General features: G+C 41.1%; 1 protein-coding gene across 2 annotated transcripts in view; it reads right to left on the bottom strand.

Annotated features, from left to right (window-relative positions):
• Positions 1-7,282: 7,282 nt before the first annotated feature.
• Positions 7,283-19,524, bottom strand: part of reep3b (receptor accessory protein 3b) — a 35,842-nt gene continuing 23,600 nt past the window's right edge. For both annotated transcript variants that reach the window (XM_073489626.1, XM_073489625.1), the window contains 5 exons: positions 18,527-18,647; positions 18,271-18,384; positions 12,914-13,079; positions 8,009-8,136; positions 7,283-7,825 (listed from right to left, as the gene is read on the bottom strand). In XM_073489626.1, the coding sequence (XP_073345727.1) occupies positions 7,754-7,825; positions 8,009-8,136; positions 12,914-13,079; positions 18,271-18,384; positions 18,527-18,647 (601 nt within the window). In that variant the 3' untranslated portion in view covers positions 7,283-7,753. The remainder of the gene's footprint in view (positions 7,826-8,008; positions 8,137-12,913; positions 13,080-18,270; positions 18,385-18,526; positions 18,648-19,524) is intronic.

Below are 19,524 nucleotides of genomic sequence, written 5' to 3'. Positions count from 1 at the left end.
GAGACAGTGAACGGATCTGACGTCTGTCTCACACCCAGTCCTCTTTTCTTCTCTCTCTCTCTCTCATCATATGAAGATGTTTGATGAACACAATGATGTGTGTTGTTATGATATGTGATATTATGTGATTTGGAGTAATGTTCTGGAAGACTGATGTGTTTTGTTCTACCACCTGAAAGACAGAATACTGTTTGTGACTAGTTGTGTACTTTATGTGTTATTGAACATGTGTGTTGTATGAGTGTGAGAGTTTATTAAGGCTTTGACAGATGTGGGGTTTAAAGGCCAGTTCAGGTATCTTTACCTACTTTAACCAACAGTTAGCTACGTTTTGGCTCGTGGTTATATGATGCTGGTATACATTGGAATCATAAGAGAATAATAATAAAATCATTTGATGGCCCAAATTACAATAATCAGTGTTTGTTTTTGTCGTCGTTGTTGTTAACAGTTCTGACACAGACCCAGATATCATTATTATACCCGGAGGACAGAAGAAGCCAGAGTTGTCAGTTGTCGTCCAAACACGAGCAGCTGACAATGAACTGAGGAAAGTGTAAAAATTGGAAAATATCTTAATATAAAAGACAAACAGTCCAAACACACTGAAGCGTTCATGAATCTGACCATTCTGCAACCAGCCACTACATTATAGGGACTAGCAGGTGAAGTGAAAACACTGATCATCATGTTACAATAGTAATTCTTGGGTCCTGCCATCCATGTGGATGCTACTTGACATGTACCAGCCACCCAAACACTGTTTCAGACCCAGTCCACCCCCCATGGCCTCTCCCTACAGGACATGTTGGAACAAGTCTCATCTACAGAGACGCCTCACAACTGTCGGGACTCAAAGGATCAACGGCCGACGCCCTGGTGCCAGACACCACATGCACAATCAGATCAGGATCTGGAGAATGTAACGCAGTTATAAAATCCTTGTTAATACATAATAAAGGACTTATTGGAAGGGATTGGACATTTATCAGGACACATCTTAGAGGGGCAGGTGACTGGACAGGGAGTTGGGGAGCGAGCGAACACTTCATATACAGTGGTGCAATGACCTTTATTGTGACTATCCCTAGATTAGAGAAACCGGATCAACTGTACAAACAACTATAAGTATAAAGTTCATGGCACAGTTGTGTCACGATCAGGAAGAAAACACAAACTATCACCTGCTGCTGAGAGAAAACTGGTCAGGATGGTCAAGAGTCACCAAAAAACACCAAAAGGCAAGACTGCAATGAATTAGAAGCTCCTGGAAGACAGGTGTCAGTGTCCACAGTCAGGTGTGTTTTACATCAACATGAGCTGAGAGGCTGCTGTGTTAGAGAGAAGCCTTTGCTTCTTGACCGAAGCTCCCAGAACCAATTCAGATTGTAAATAACCTGATGTTCTGCACCCTGCAGTGAATCTGGTACCAGGACAAGAGCTGGATCAGTCTGAAAACTCTGTTCCCATTGAGTTCAGGGAGTTTAGCAAGTTTTATGAAATATTGTTGATGAAATATTGTTGATGTCATAATGTATTCATTTATTGATTTAAAGCTGCTGAGAACTTTAATTTTTTTGTTGATTCTGGCCCATTTGAGCAGATGATGATGGTGCTGTACCACCAGACGACTGCTGTGAGACTCAGTTCATCCTCAGCACTCCTGCATAAAAAATAGTTCTAATTCGATGAATATCCAACCCAAATTAAAGCTGCAAGCAGCGATGAACGGGCCCTCGCAGGCCACGCGGGTCGGGCGTGCTGCTGTCGGGGCGTGCTCCTTACCCGGACCCATTGCCCCGTTATTGTGCGCGCATGTCTTAACTGAAAGCCAAAAAGTGGTTTTGTGTTGATAATAGCGCCACCTGCTGGTGATATTTGGTGTGTGAGTTACAGATGCCAGTCTATACCGGCCCAATCAGTTTCATATCCATAAGTGTTATGGTGTGGGCACAGTGCCAATTATAAAATGAAACTGCCACCAGAGCGCCACCTAGTGTCAGATCGGTAACACCTTCGTCAGCTGTCCTCAGGAGGCCATTGGCAATCAGTGTACCAAGTTTCGTGTTAATCTGACCAACCAATGTCGAGATATAAAATACTTCAATTTAAATAGCGCCACCTAGTGGTCATGGGCCAAGATTTTGCACAGAGCGTTAGGGGCTCATGGGGAAGTAGTATCCAGAGTTTCATGTCATTTGGACACACCAATGTGGAGATATGCAACACTTCCTGTTTTGACTCGAGTCCACAGGAAGTTCTTATTTAATAACTTGAGTGTTCTTTGGCGTATCAAAATTCTTTTAATAAGTTTTTGTCAGAAGGGTCCACTGATGCTGTGTGCAAAGTTTGGTGAAAATCGGTGAAATTGCCTGGGAGGAGTTCTAAAAAGTAGGTTTGCGACATTTCGCGAGCTAGCGAAAAAAAACGCTAGGCGCAAATGGGCGTGGCCTATATCAGGAGATTCAGCAAGATTCACTGAACGCGTGGATATAAGGTTTTTGAATGTGCGACAAAGTATGTGGGAGTTATTAGGCAAAAACGGTTTGTGTTGATGATAGCGCCACCTGCTGGTCATTTTTGGTGTGTGAGTTACAGGGGCCGGTCTGTACCACCCCTATAAATTTCATATCCATAAGTGTTATGGTGTGGGCACAGTGCCAAATATAAAATGAAACTGCCACCAGAGCGCCACCTAGTGTCAGATCACTAACCCCTTTGTCAGCTGTCATCAGGAGGGCAGTGGCAATGAGTGTAACAAGTTTTGTGTTCATCCGACCAACCGATGTCGAGATATAAAATACTTCAATTTAAATAGCGCCACCTAGTTGTCATTGGCCACATTTTCGCACAGAGCCTTTGGGCCTCATGAGCAAGTAGTATCCTGAGTTTCACGTCATTTGGACAAACCAATGTGGAGATATGCAACACTTCCTGGTTGGAACGAAATCTGCAGGAAGTTGTTATTTAATAACTTGAGTTTTTTTTGGAATATCAAAATTCTTTTAATAACTTTTTGTCAGAAGGGTCCACTGATGCTGTGTGCAAAGTTTGGTGCAAATTGGTGAAATTGCCTGGGAGGAGTTCGAAAAAGTAGGTTTGCGACATTGCGCGAGCTAGTGAAAAAAACGCAAAGCACAAATGGGCGTGGCCTATATCAGGAGATTCAGCACAATTCACTGAACGCGTGGATATAAGGTTTTTGAAGGTGCGACAAAGTATGTGGGAGTTATTAGCCAAAACGTACTTACATTGATAATAGCGCCACCTAGTGGTGCACGTTCACAACAACAACAGATTATAAAAATTTTCGCCAAGCCCACTGACTTTGCCAAATAAAATCGACTTTTCATTCACATTCAGGCAGTGAAAAATGCCATCATTTTGGACGAAGGAATAAAATAATAATAATAATAATCATTGCAATTACAATAGGGACCTCGCAGGTTCCCTGCTCGGGCCCTAATAAATGATCCGACCCAGTAAGAAACTACAACTGTACAGACAAAAACATTTTTCTCACCGATTGTCTCCTTTGTGATTCTGTTTCATAACCAGTTAAAACTCCTTGTAGTAGGTTTAACATTGAACACTTTCATAGATGTAAATGATGAAGACATTATATTTATGTTACATTTTAAAATGTCTTTAATTTATCTCATCATCAGAACACAATAATGAAAAGTTGAGTGGTTCCAGGCAGAACCCTGTGCTGCTGTGTTCTGGGTGGAGGCGACCCACCTCGCTGCAGTCACACTTCTTGAAGGCAGAGAGAATAAAAATGCAAAAGACCACAGACACTTGATTTGATGTCCTTACTGTATCACACAGCCTTTATTGTATTGCATTTAAAATCCAGCAATCCACACACCAGATATGTTCCCCACACGGATCAGAACCCAGTCACACAGCTCCGGGTGAGTACATGAAGCTTTGGTATCATTAGTCAGTTATGAGCGTTAAATGGACATCATGACATCATGACATGAGAAAGTTTGGCTTGTTATTGAACCTCAGAAAAGAACGAACAGGGTCTTACTTCCTGTCTGGTAAAACCCACCATGTCACCCAGCAGGCATCTTTATGAAGCCCGGTACTGTCAATAACACTGTATATCTGTGGAGGAGCGGCTCAGTCACGTCAGAGAGATTCATGTCACACAAAAGTGTTAAAAGGTGCAACATGTAAGAAATGTCATGTTTCTGTGGGGTTTGAATGAAAATGAGTTTATGATGAGTTAAAAAGAGAATTGAGCTCGTCTCAGTTCGTCAAAGAGAAACCTGAATTCAGAAAATGTACAGTTGTATTTTTCTGTTTATTAAATAAGCTAGGTATAAAAAAAAAAGACTTTCTTGACACTTGGTGAGTTGAATTAGTTTAGTGATTGGACTAAAGAACCTAAGAGAACTTACGGAGCAAAGCAAACTACACAAGCGTCAGCTGTAGTGTCAGACTACCACCTGTTGAGTGGTGTCACGAGCCAGGACGACCCAGGGCTAACTGTGGGAGATATCTCTGCAACACAACACAAAGATGTCTCTGACAAAAAGTCTGTGTGGACCTTTGAAAACATGACGACACGATGTCACACAGATTTTTTTCTGGCTTTTCTTCTTCAGGTGTGTGAAATGAACAGCATCCTTCAAAAAGATGAATCGAACATGCCATCAAGGCAAACAACTCCTTTCACCTCGTCTGCTCTAATGTGGAAAACCATTTCCCTCCATGCCAGCATGGCTTCAATGGTCACGGTAAATTACTGCCCGGCTCAGCGCCAGTATCCCCACGAGTGTCCAAAATGGAGTAATAAACATGTCAGACAGCAGGGTGGACAGGGACTTTGGTTTACTTACTTTGGTTTGACTGCATAGGGTTTGTCTTGGGGCGGACATGTCCACACATGCAGTCTGTGTATGATCAGTCATGGGATAATGATGGAGCTCACATCACACTGAACCTCACAGCTATGCTGACGTAGACATTATAACTGACTGTAATTAACACGTCACTTCAAAGTCTCCCATTAATCTTCAGCTGGTCTGGAGACCATAAAGGACAGATCATTTACATACATGATATGTGCCCTCTGCACTGCCATCCTGAACAGATCCCTTTCATTTTTCCTTTAAGCTGTTACCCATTTGTATCATTTTGTAATTTATAGGAGTTAAACTGGGTTCCACTGGCTTCATGTTCCAGAACAGCAACAGGAGAGGAAACTTTGTACAGCAGTACCACAGGACAGAAACAAGCCAAACTTCACAATGTCACGAGAGGCCGATAGCATCAGCTGTGGGCTGCCTCCTCCCACAGCAGAGTACAATTATAAAATGAGATGACAAGCAACAACAGCACTGAAAAAAAGTTTTGGGGAGGAGGTATATGTGCAAAAACAGGTGATTACAATACAAGAGACTCCTTTTGTTCCAAAGGTAACACACACACACACATAAAGGACATTTATAAAGCTCTTCTCCACTAAGAACAGCTAGAAATATACAACCAGGTGTGATCAGGACAGTCATATAAAAACACATCACGAGTACAAAGCAGAAAAATAACAAATCACCCTTAATAGTGAGTGAGAGTTCTGGTTCTGTATAAAGGCTGAACCAGTCTCACAGAAACTCGGATGAATCCCTGTTCATCCATTCAGTTGTCTCGTCCCTTTCTGTCTCTTCACTGGCGTTCTGTCTCTTCACTGGCGTTCAGCGTCTCCGTGTTCATCTGCTGGTGTTCAAGACTTTCACTCACATAGGCTCAGTTCACTCAACTCCACTCTGCCAAAGTTCAGCTGTTCAGAACCGAGCTGCTGGTGTCCTGCTGCGGCTCAGGATCTCATACTGTCACCACTGTGGCAGGGAATGTGTCAGCTACATGTGTCCTCAGGGTCAGAATCATCTCCTTTAGTACACGGAGACATCTGGAAGTTAGCGGACTCTAACTCTGAGGTCAGAGGTTCATCTAGGAACAAGCTCCTCACTGATAAAATACCTGAAAGGCAGCAGAAGCAAAACTGGTACCACGTTTTAATAAGGTATTCTTTATTAAGGATATATTGCTGACTTAATGTATTATAATGATTTATATGATGATTTCTAGGACATTTATAAGCCATGAATATAAAACGTTTGTTAAAAATCTCTAGGTATCCTGTTTGCAGTTAAAAATGTGAGTAAGTCTTTAAAAGCTGTTAACACCAATACTCAATATTCCACTTTCAGCTAGTGGCTAACTGTGTGCTGCTGGTGCTGAGCACATACTGAAGACCATGACAGATCACCATGACAGCAGTGAGACTGAACCAAATAATGATGAGGTGAAAGATGACCTGCAGTACTGTAACTGAGCCCAGCTGACCGATCTGTTGGCTGATCTGATCTGTCACAGATATATCGGCTATATGTTGCTCGATCAGCGGTGATAAGAAAAGCAGAAAAAGATGCTTAGAATCATTTTTAATTATTAATTTCTGGTTTGAACTGGGTCCAAACATGTCGAAACCAAAAGTGTTTATGGTTCTGAGCAGCCACACCGGAAGGTGGGGTTAGAACTGGGCCATCATAGAATGGGGAGAGACACAATATCCTTTAAATATGGATTTATGGGATATTGGTGCATTTTCAGACGGTATCTCCAGTGTCTACATCGCCTGAGTGTACTGAACTGAACAGTGGTATAATTTATTGCATATTAATTTAACTCATAATCTGTGAGAGGAAGAATTTGAGCATTAAAAGGTGCGATAGTCAATATCTTTAAATGAATGATTCCATTTGTAATGTAAACTTAAAGGGGAGAGAGTACTGGACTTAGATTCTGTCTGCTGGATATCTGAATGAGCAACTGTTTGTAAAAGTCAAGTGTTACGTCTAAAGCTTGTTGTGTTGCCCTCCAGTAAATGAATGCAGCTTTAATAAGCAGCTTTCACGTTCTAATTATCTCTCAATTTAACAACTGTATACAAGTTAAACTTATCTGGTGCAGATGTCACGCAGCCTTCTCTAGAAAGTTAACGCTCTAAGAGTCTACAGCTAGAAAGACACAACAAGTGCTGGAGGAAGGTAAACACAATCAGAGTGCAATTTTATCAAGTTCTTCTAATAAATGGCTTACAAATGTGCTGTGGAGCAATAATGAACTACTTAACTATCACTTAAGCCATATATATATGTGTGTGTGTATATATATATATATATATATATATATATATATATATATATATATATATATATATATATATATATATATATATATATATATATATATATATATATACATATGAACGCTTTATAAAGGATGCCTTATTAGAAAGAGGTACCACAGAACAAAAAAGACTGATGGATCTAAAACCTAAAAGACTACACAAATATAACATCACACCTAAAAACTACAATTAAACTACGATGAACAACAGCCGAAACACATGAGTCCATGCAAAAATCATCATGTACGCCATCAACCCAAAGAAAAACATCAAAGTCCTCTGACAGACTCCAGGAGTCACTGGTTTTGGATGAATTAGGTAATAAATATGTGAGAAAATCATCTAAAAGATGGAAAAGTTCTGCACAGTGTCAGAGTCAGACTGAGAGGGGCTGGAGTACAGGCTGACAATACCATCCAGCAATCAGCTACCTGCTCTGTGTGTGTGTGTGTGTGTGTGTGTGTGTGTGTGTGTGTGTGTGTGCGTGTGTGTATGTGTATGTATGTGTGTGTGTGTGTGTGTATGTGTGTGTCAGCAGTAGTCTTTTCACATCCCGTAGTTGACAGAGCTCAGCGCTGGCCTCTTCTTGCCTTTTATCTTCAGCGACCCGTAACGAGCCTGGTGACACAGTCATGAAAATAAAACAGTTATGAAGTTGTTCATACGACTCCCCTGAGTCTCTGCACTGTTAGCTGTGATACAGAGTGATTTCATAAGACATATAAACCATGTGGACAAACTAGCCTCGTGCTCTCTGAAGGACAGCCTCCAACAGAGGCCACAGCAGAACCGAACACTTACATCTTTGCGGACTCTGGATCGTGTGATCTTGACACTCTGCGATCGTCTCAGTCCTTTCTGAGTGACAGCCTCGTCTTCAGAGAAGGTTGGCTCAGCCTCGTCATCTTCATCCTGGTCATAGAAGTACTCTGAAAAACACATACAGATGTCAGGATACACTTAAACACAGACTCAGAACCACTCAGTTCTTAAAGGAACAGTTTTACTGTGTTTCAACTCTTTCTGAAAAACAGGCTAACAAACCATGGGGACAATTTTAGTTTTCAGTGGTGTTACAGTGAATGAACCCTGATGAACACTGGCTGTCGATGATTACAGAGTGTGATGACAGGCCTGTGTTGATGCTGTGTTCAGGAGGCAGTTAGAGAGCTGAAGGAAGTCTAACTGTGAGTGAGAAAGGCAGCTAGTTCCAGCAGAGGTCAGCAGACATTCAGCAAACACAACACTGCCTCCCTACTTGGCTCTCTCTGTCTTTCCTCATAGAAACACAACAGTTAGAAATGTCAGACACAAGCGATCTGTTTCACACTACAGTGTGGAGAACGGCTGAGTCAGCACATGTCCCCAGTGTGGGCACATCATCATAATTTGGCTCAAATAATGAAAAATGTCACAGCATTTTCCAGAGTGACCACAAACATTCACATGTCGATGGTCAGTCTCAGCTTACTGATAAGATGGCATGGCCTTCATTTCAATACATGCTTAATTTATAATTAACTGATGATAAACATCAGTTGTGGATGTTTATCATAAGTTAATTATAAATCATGTCACCTTTTTATGTTTAGCTCGTCTCTTCCCAGAGTCACAGTATGTCAAACATTTCTGTAACAGCCAACACCATGTCCATGTAATATGCTGTTATATAGTTACTATGTGTTATTACCATGTGGTCAGTCTTAAAACAATGTCCTGGCAGTTTTAGTGTCCGTTTGTGTTTTTTTAAGTTATTAGAGCAGCAATTTGTTTTCTATTTGTTCTGGTTCTGGTTCTAGCTCTGGCTGCCGCTGTTGCTGTCACATCTGGAGTCTATAAGAGAAAACCTCCCACTCTCCAACCTTTCCCCTCCCAGAGGAAACAGGGTGGGATGAGACAGAGGCCAGCTTCATGAGAGTTCACATTCCAACAGCAGATCAAAAATACCATGTGAATCCTCCATGTAATGTTTGGGTGGTCAACAGATAAAAACACTCCAGAGCTGTAGTCTGGAGGGTGGTAGTGCTGAAAGAATTCAGTCGTGCTACTTAAACAGCGTTAAGCCTTTCAGTTAAAGTCCCCTCGTCTAGAAACTTTAATGTCTTGAGTCTGCTTATTTGCACAGGAATAACATTTTACTGTATTGTTCCAGGCTGGAAATTCATTCTGTTAGAGTCTGTCTGGACTGTGGAGAACACATTCAAGTCATTCTAGTCATTCCAGCTATCACCAGTCTATTCTGTGGTAAACTCCAATTTCCTGTCCTGTAGAGAGCTTGGCTTTATTAAACAATACTCTCTGTCCAGCTCAGCCAAAACCAAAGACCTGGAGCAGCTTATCCAACGAGGAGTTTGGAGTCCTTCCATGTTTCTCCAGAAAAAAGTGTTTACTCAGTGTTTGCTTGTCCAGAACATTTCTGTTTACATTGTCTGAACCTGCTGTTGAGCTTTACTTTCATCCTCCAGACATGAAGACACATGCACTCCCATCAAAACACAGTCAGAAACTCCTGTCAGAGTTCACCATGTCACCAACTCTTCTTCAATCACTCTGGTATTTATTGTTATTGATTGATTTGTTTTCTTGTTCATATCTTAATCTTAATTGCTTTACTATATCTTTTTATTGTAAAGCACCTCAAATCATTTATCTATTTATTTGTCATTAACCATCGTTAATGATCCTTTGCTTGTGCAGGAAAGACTTATAATTGTGATTACTTTTTTTTTTTTTTAAACTCTATTCACCAAACGGTACATAAACATACAGACAATATGAACATACTACCAAATACAGAAACAGGTAGGGACACAGATAGGTAACATAAGGGAAGATATTAATTCATTATCAATATGGGAAGAATGATTCATTCTTGAATGATTGTGGTGACTTTGTAGGGAGTGCAAGAGGCCCTGCTTTGTTTCCTACATGGTCAATACTGACTGTAGTCCCGCCCCTTCAGGTGGAGCCCATGGGACCTTATTTCAGAAAAAATATTGTACAGTAGTCAATGGGGAGAATAACTTTTTGATCCTGTTTGAATTGTGCCATGAATCACACATACAATGTCTGTGAATTAAAAAGATCATTTTTCAGGTTACTAAAGTGGCTGTTTGTTATAAAGATAATATATAGAATAAGCAAAATATCATCTAGTTTTGTGTGAAACTGCTCAGTCGTCTTGCTCAACACACGTTAACACCAACATGGCTGCCACCTCGGCACAGAAAAAAGGAAGTCAAAAAGATGAAGATCAGAATAAATCTGCTCATATTGCCAACTGCAGTTATGTGAAAGGAGAGTTGGGTCTGGTTCAGTTCTGTGAGCTACTCATATACAGGAGCAGCTCTACAATGTTTCAGTGACGAGATGACGTCACTAACACAACTGTTAAATGTGTCGTCTTTATAATGACGTATTTTCAGTAGTTTCAAAAATGATCTCTTAAATTGACAAACGTGTGATTCATGGCACAACTGAAGCAGGAGTTGTCTCTCACCACCAGACAGTAGGAGGCTGGAGGAGCATGACATCAGAACTCCATGCAGAGCCTGCAAGTAACTCACCAGCAACATACCACTATGCAGCCATTGAATCTTGAATTGGACTTAATTACATTATATTGGTCCAATGTTTCTTGTAGGTTATTCATGGAGAATGAGAACAGTGCGAATTTTGCTTTAGTATCAAGCAGCAAAAAGATTTAGCGTCACATGGTTGAGTTCATTTGCCGTACTGAACATCCCACATCCTGCAGTGTGACGATCATGCATGTGTACATTGATGTCAATGCTGAAACGATACATTGAGTCGTACCAGTGAGTATGTCCAGCAGTGTGTGTTTCATGGTAATGAAGGAACATATCACCCAGTGCAACACTGTGGCTCTGGTGTGTTATATACTATACACACCATAGATTTATATAGAAGAACTAGATCTCAAGAGGCCACCAGGCCAGACTGGAAGCAAGGCTGGTTGATTCACACACAATACAGTTATTGATGGTTGACTGTGCACATGGGATATACAGTATGATAAATATAGACTGTCACCAGAGTTATCCTTATTATCCTTAGTTATGTGTTTACATCTATAGAAATCCTCTAACATGGCTGCCAGAGGTTCTGTGATGTCATGTGACAACCCTCTACAGCAGTGAGGAGCGTAGGTAAGAGAGCAGCTGGAGGGTTAAAACATCTCTCTTCTTCCTTCATCTCTCTGCTGGCTGGCTGAGCTGAATACATAACACAGTCTCTCCTCTCTCAGTATGCTAATGTTGCCTCCCTCTCCATCCATCCATCCATCCATCCATCCATCCATCACATCTCCACTCTTCTCCCATAAAATCATCTCTCTCCTCTGCTACCCTTCCACTCTCCCCCTTCTCCCCCACTCTCTCCTCTTCCATGCCTCACTGACTAGTTGTGTGTGTGAGAGAGAAGGACAGAGGGAACAGAGAGAGACTGTGTGTGTGTTTGACATTCCACCAGCATCCCACCAACCTCATCTCATCCCCTCTGTCTGCTGGAAGTCATCACACTCTCACACTCTCTCACACACACTCACACACTCTCTCACACACACACAGACACACTCTCACACAGACACACAGACACACGACGTGCATGCCAGCCTGCAGTTCTCATCAGGCAGGTAAGGGGGGAAACAAACACAAACGACAACATAAAACCAAAATAATAATTGCTGTGGCTCTTTGACACAACCATGGTGCTGCAGTGATACTGACAGCCCGACTTGTTTGCCTATTGTTAGGAAAGGTATTCATGGTGTTTTCATAGTGGCAGCTCTATGTGTGAGGGTGATTCCCCTAAAGAGGGGAAATTTGCAATATTCTTCCAAACGCAGGTGCAGACCAAAAAAGATTTCCTGCATCCACCTGCACACAATGTGAAATCTCTTTCTCTCAGGCTCTGGTACAGTCTGTCTGTACTCCCACAGAAACAATAATCTAAGTGCCTGCCATGTCGCATCATCAGTGGTCATTCTTCTTCAATTACATTTTCTTCCCCCAAATGTGAATACAAAAGCTACTCATATCATATTTACTCGGACAATTCGAGTTTACCCAGAACTGGCAGTTAGCCTGCCATGTTGCTGTTGGGTAGATATCAGATACTAGCAAAGCAACACAGTACATGAAATAAACACAGCAGAAACGTCAGACCACCGTGTTTAACGATATATCTTTAAATGTTACAGTTACAGCTGAAGATTACATCAGAAATAAACACATTTCACAGACCTCCACAATGCAAGGCTACTACCAGTTGTCTACCAGGAAGTGACTGTTGCTATTAGCACAGAGTGTCACAGTGGTTTGTTTTCATTATATTTTGGTGAATCCGCACAGTGGAAGGTCGAGCTGCATTAGGTGCTATCACTTTATGTTTAACTGTTCACGTGGAAGTAACACAAGCTCCTTTGACTTTCCTTAAATTTAAGATTGACCGTAAAAATTTTACTTCATTCTTTCAGCTGCATTTCACAGTCTTCCTGAGCAGAGGGATTTTTTTTTCAGTTGTCTGAGAAATGTCCAATATTACGTACATCTTGTGCACGTGTTATTTTACACTTGAGGTAAACAAATCTGCATTGTGTGTGTGTGTGTGTGTGTGTGTGTGTGTGTGTGTGTGTGTGTGTGTGTGTGTGTGTGTGTGTGTGTGTGTGTGTGTGTGTGTGTGTACCGGCTTCGTCGGCAGCGTCGCTGCTCTGAGATCTTCTGATGGCAGGGTTGGATGCGTGGGAGCTGTACTGGTAGAGCGGGTTCCCTCCTCTGTCATCCTGCTGGCTTATCTGTGTGAGGTCATGCATACTCAGGCTCCGCAGCTTCTCTGTGATGGCACCCTGACCCTGTGACACACACACACACACACACACCAATATTACATCACTAGCAAACAGCACTTCAGACCCCTCAGGCACCAACTGGACACAATCCAACACACTGATGAAGTGAGTGCCAACAAACTGTTAAACACAGCTTCAACATCTCCACACAGTTGGTGTGTTTCTAACTGAATATCTGGAGGCTTCATGCTTCAGGCGTGAAGTGGGACTTTCGTTGCAGTCACACAAAATCTCAACATCTGTCTTACTGTTAAAAGAGAAAAGTGTGTGATTGTCAGTGAGTCTGTTCTGTTGTAAATGAGTGTGGTCGTCTTCAACATTATGAGCCACAATCATATATGACTACTTATAACTCACTCTGTTGTTTAAGTGCTACAAAAAGATATACGTTTTCTTTCTTCTTGCTTGCCACACAGCATTTTATCCAACTCAACAACTGCACAAACTATAGGGTGACACAAAATGCAACATGGTGCAGAATTACTGTTGTAAGGAAAATGGACTGGTCATGAAGAAAGCAACTGTGATCTCATCTCCTAGACCTTGCTGGAAGGTTACCAGATGTGTGACACATAAATTTGTCAGTTTTTCTAATACTGCTCTGTTCCAACACAGAGGCCTGTCAAGAGCTTTAAATGCGACGCAACACTGTTGTCCAATGCAACAAATACAAAGATATATATTTGGAGCATGGGAACTAGTCTTGATTAACGTGAGCCAGTGTTAGCGTTTAGAGGATATTTAATGCCGTGAAAGAAAAGGAACCAATCAGTTATCTGCATCAGATCGGCCAATTCAACATTAAATCAGTGGTAATATATTGTCCCCAAAATATATATTAAAAAAATTCAGCAATCATGCAAATAGGATACAGTGAAATACTGAGGCACTAAGAATGATTATTGGGGATATGATTGACAAGAAACCAAAATTCTACAATGATAATGAAATCATCACAAAAACAATTCACAAAATGAGAAACAGCAAAAGGATAAAGGGAGAAAAAACACTAATGGAGAGATCTTTGAGGGGAGAACAGAAACAAGTGTTAAAATGAAATGAAAGGTTTAGACCTGGATAAGACATCTCCCAACACTAAGGGCCATAAATGAAGGAACATGAGGTTGTAAATATTGTGTTAAATGTATTTCCAAACACTCTTGATTCTTTATTACAACACTAACAATGAGAAGTAAATGAACTCCAAGATCTATGTTCAGCTAGCAGGTCTGATAAAAGAAAGGTTTGAAAATCAAGGGATGGGGAACAAGGTGTGATGGAGAATAATGCTCAAATAAAATGGAAAGGGTACGTTGTGTCCATGCTGCATACACTGACTGATCTTTACCTCCCAGAGTAGCCTGCTGAAGCACAGAAACCCTGAAGAGAGAAGGGTGTCAGTACAGAGAGAGGGAGAAACAAAGTCACAAGAGGGTTAGCGAGCAGGCAAGTTGGGGCAGATCCACACAACATCAGCTTGACCAAAAAAATCAAAACCATTCAATGTGGCAAATCAGTGAACACAGTGGTTTGATATTAGAGCTCAAGTCCAGCAGAAGTTTTTTTTTCCAAAGGCTCTCTCGATATCAAATGTTCACACCATATTAAGAATTAGACCCAAAGCCTTCATTTGTCCATGTGTTAGGGTTAGGAGCAGCATTCTGACAATCAGTTCAAATCAAAGATCAGTGTTTGAGTTGAGCTGAGCCACAGCTCTTCACAAATCCATCACTTAGTTTGAACCTTAAGTTATTTGTTAGTTCTAGCTAGTTCAAACTAATGATTTACTAAATCAGGTTGTACCATTAAAGCGTGTTAGCAAGTAAACACGGTGGTGATTGTGTCCTAATCAGTTTCTACAGCACTGTCCAATCAAGGATTCTCTGTCCGTCTGTCTGTCTGTCTGTCCTTTGCATATCTTGACAACCGTTCATACGATCTACTTCACACTTGGCTCGTTTGTTGCTGAGGACCAAAGGAAGAGCAGCTGACGTCGCTATGCGTTGCAGCGGGGCGTGACTTCAGCAGCCTGGCTTCACAGCTCTGCAGACTGAAGCAGGGCGCACACTACAGAACAAATTTGGAAATTGGGTGGTGTCACAGACACAAGAGTTTCTTCACAGAGTTTCTTCTGTCTAATCTTAAACATACACACACAAGATTTAATGGCACATTACACACTACAAATAAGATCCTCGTAAGAGCAATGCACCACCTCATCGAGCCCTCGCACGTGACAGACATTAACAAAATGGAGATTAGAGTGGTGCAACAACTTGCTGTAGTAACATGTTGCAGTGAGACAAAAACAAAGGGTTAAAGGTTAAACGAGTCTGGACGAGCGAGGAGACGCGGTCAACACAGGTTTTCTATTCTTCAGCGAGAACTGGAGGTGAGACGTTAAGTTAGGGTTAAGATGGCAGCATAAACAGTTTCACATAAAAAACTATTACACATGTTAGGATACATACAATGCATAAAAGCAACATGAAAGAGAAGAGGCATATAGGAAGGTCAGAGATTATGTAAAACAGCAACAAGTTGCCTTCAGGGCCATTTGTAAAAAGCAGGGAGTGTTTTCTATCACCTGTTGTACTGAACTCTCAGGTCACCCTGGCCATGTTTAAAACAACCTGTTTTGCAGATCCAGTGTCATAGTTTCTGGTATTGGTTTGTTATTCGTGATATGATGTAGTACTTTTTCATTCATGTCATTATTAAACAGCATTTATGTAGTTTCAGGTCAGATATGCCTTGTTTACTCTTCATATATCAGTAAGCTGATTAACATTAGTTTAATCAGCAACAGGGTGTAAACATTTAGTAACAGCTAATCTCTGCGTAGGAAACTAGTTTGTGAGGTGCAACCTGTTTTAATTTGGTGCTGCATGAAATTCCAGCTCGTAAACACTAAACCTCGACTCATTTGAACTCAGGAACAGCTGGTGCAACCAGCTCCTCAACTACCTGTAAGCCTGAAGCACTTCTATAAACTGCTGCTGGTGCTGACAGGAACAGGTTATTCTGTCTGCTAACACTGTGTTGACAAGAGGGGATGAGGGGGGATGCCATCGCTCCTCTTAGGAAAATGATCAAAATGCATCCACCAACTCGCACATTTTGCATGTCTGGGTTATCTTGAATGCACCAACAAGGAAGACTTTTTAAAACAGTATCTGCTTGTATACCATGTGTGTATGTTTGTTCTTGTTTGTCTGACACCAGTGGAAGGAAAGGCTAGAACTACCTGGATGTTTAGAAGTCAGTCTAGACAGCAATGGCATGCTTTGAATATTGATCATTTAAAAAAAAAATAGAAGGAGAAGGAGAATCAGAAGCAGAAGAAGAAGTAGGAGAAGGAGAAGAAGAAGAAGAAGAAGAAGAAGAAGAAGAAGAAGAAGAAGAAGAAGAAGAAGAAGAAGGAGGAGGAGGAGAAGAAGAAGAAAGAAGGAGAAGGAGAAGGAGAGGGAGAAAAAGAAGAAGGAGGAGGAGAAGGAGAAGGAGAAGAAGGAGAGGGAGAGGGAGAAGAAGAAGAAGGAGGAGAAGGAGGAGGAGAAGGGGAGGGAGAGAGAGAGAGAGAGAGAGAGAGAGAGAGAGAGAGACGTAGCTTTGAAGCAGTGATTGATGGCTTGTTTAACATGAGCAGAGACAGGAGGGTTTTTATAAATCCCTCACTGGTGTCACTAAGAGTACATGTACACTACAGTGACATTAGAGGTACAGCCAACAGTGTTAGTTCACACAGTCAGTCTGCTCATCTCCTCTGTGTGATAAACACACACCTCATCTTTTCTGAAGGGACTCATTGTTCTCTCTTCTTTAAAAAGGAGCAAAGACTGTGGCTACATTTGAGTCCGACACAAGCTAATTGAATTAAAGAGTAACAGTGGCCCAGTTATCAAAGCTCAATATCACGCTAGAACAGCGTGATATTGAGCCAGGGGACATTAGTAATAAAAGAGAAGAAATGTAATTTCCTGTTGTGTGTCACTTTACAGAGGCTATTTTTGACTTCCTATTAGCTCCTGCCTGCTCAAAGAGTGAGTTCACATTCAGAGTGGTATCTCTGTTATGGTCGGGTTTTTAAGTACCATGTTTATGCATATGCACACATCAAGCCTGGTCCTGACAGACACACTGAAATATCCATCCTACTAGTTATCTGTAAAGTTGGGAAGTTACAAGTTTAAGCTCATCCAGTTTTGACATTTTGTCAAAGTATGAAGATGTGGCCTTTCAGAAGAATTGAGACGAGATGACTAAGCCAACAAAATCAAAGAAAGCTTGAACTAACATGTTTTAGGTCAGTCTAGCTCATTTGGCTTCTTTTGTTTTTCTGCTCAGCGTCTGGAGCCGACCCACATGATCCAACTCTTTTACTTGTTTTTCCTCAAAATGATATAATTTTTTTTGCATCGTGATTTTCTTCATTCAGATTTAGCTCAACACATAATAACTCAAGAATCCAGTAACGTCTATGAAGCTAAATTACATCTATGCTAAACTACTTCTGCTGTAAATATGGATCTAATAACTTTCTTTTTAGTAGTATATTCCCACTGCCTGGGATTACCTCAGTGCAGCCAAGCTTTAGACAGGAGATCAGCAGGGATTATCTGATACACTCAGGTATTCATGCAATGCTGATGAAACCAGTTCACACACACTTCATTTATACTGACTCTGCAGTGAGTGGTAGCTGAGGAACAACAAGGTGCTTTAGAGACATACTCACAGTGTGTATGTTTGCATGAGCAGTGTTTCGGCTACCACCTCATCTCCAAGTCCAGATTTGATTCAGGCTTCATAGAATATTTTATGCAACTCTCCTGAATTCATTCACACTCCGTTACCACCGTTTCTGTCTGTGTTCTCTTTGATTTGATTTGATTAAGCTAGTCGAGTGAGTATTTTCTGAGAATCCAGATTAAATTTGGCAAAAGAATCTGCTGGATTTCTTTACTGTACGCAACAGGTAGGGGGCACTGTTGTATCTGAGCAAAGTGAACTCATGCTGTCTTACAAAGGCAGATAGAAAAGTTCCTTTGAAAATGTTTAACCTCCTCAGTAAAGCCAAAGATGTAGGGAGAGGGAACAGGACATAAATACAAATATGAAATAAAGCTGATGAAAGTAATAAAAAGTAGAATACAGAACTGAATATTTGTTTTTTGTATAAACCAGAGACACTTGCCTTGACAGCTGCAGAGACAGCGGCGGTGGCTGCGATGCTAAGTCCTTGTTTCCCAAAGTTGACCATGGTCTCATAGCTCCTCTCTTTGGCCTGCACGATATACTCATCTATTTCCTACAGGGAGACATCAGTAACACATAGTCAGAATGTTTAATCACGTAAAAAAAACTTAACTATAATATCTTCAACAAGGAAAAGGGTATCAATAAAATCTTAAAGTATACACAGGTAGACCTGGATGGATGTATGATCTTACCTTCTCTCTGGAGGACAGCAGAGGGTGCAGACACTTCCTGTAAATAAGACTTGCTCCTCTAGTGTAGGGGGACAGCAGCCAGATCACAATAGCTATCTTCAGCTCATAGTACAGAGGAAACCTGGAGACACACACACACACACAAAGACACACACACACACAGACACACACGTCACTCATTTGTTCTCCTTTAAATAATGTTTCTCACAGCACCGATTTGGTGCTGCTGGGGTTAACGTCTTTTTTACTGTCATTGCTTGTGTTGGATTCTGAATGTATGAATGGAGCAATAATCTATGGTTATTGTGTCTCACAGATGAGTGGTTGAGGTTAAGGTGCATCATGTAAGATATGGCCACCTGTCGAAGGTCAGTCCTAACAAATAGGGGGCAGCATATAACCAGAGTCCCCGCTAATTTGTTACTACAGAGGTGCGAAAAGAAGATTGGCCATCACCAGTGTGGAAAAGCAGCCATAATATTTTCACAAATCGGTGAAGTGAGGATTTATTTTGACCAAACCAGAGAAGGTTGTTGGAACAGTTGAAAGACAAACCAAGACTATTTTAGTGAGTTTAATTTAGTTTATGTCGAGTTTGAATGAAGTGTGATTAATGATGAGTTGACAACGCAATTGAGCTGATCTTAATTCTGTGAAAGAGACAAACTTTTCTGTTTAAGGAAAAAATAATAAGAATAAGAATAATAAGAAAAATAAAAAGAATATTTCCTTTCTTGATATTATGTGAGTATAATTTGTCTACTTATTAAATGAAAAAGCTAAGACAGTGTAAAACGTAGCAAATTCACTGCTCGCATATTTCCCTAAACTGAAACTACAGGGGGCTAATATATTATCTGACTACCACCTCTTGTGGTACAAAGTGGGATTACAGAAGAGAAGAGGCCGCGGCTAGCTGGTTAGCATGCTAACTTCAGTAAATATCTCTGCAACATAGCACACAGACGTGTTTGACATGAAGTGGACACTGTTGTTTC

The sequence above is a fragment of the Pagrus major genome, chromosome 20 (genome assembly GCF_040436345.1).
Source record: "Pagrus major chromosome 20, Pma_NU_1.0".
NCBI classification, from domain to species: Eukaryota; Metazoa; Chordata; class Actinopteri; order Spariformes; family Sparidae; genus Pagrus; species Pagrus major.
This window is presented reverse-complemented; position numbering and strand designations above follow the sequence as displayed.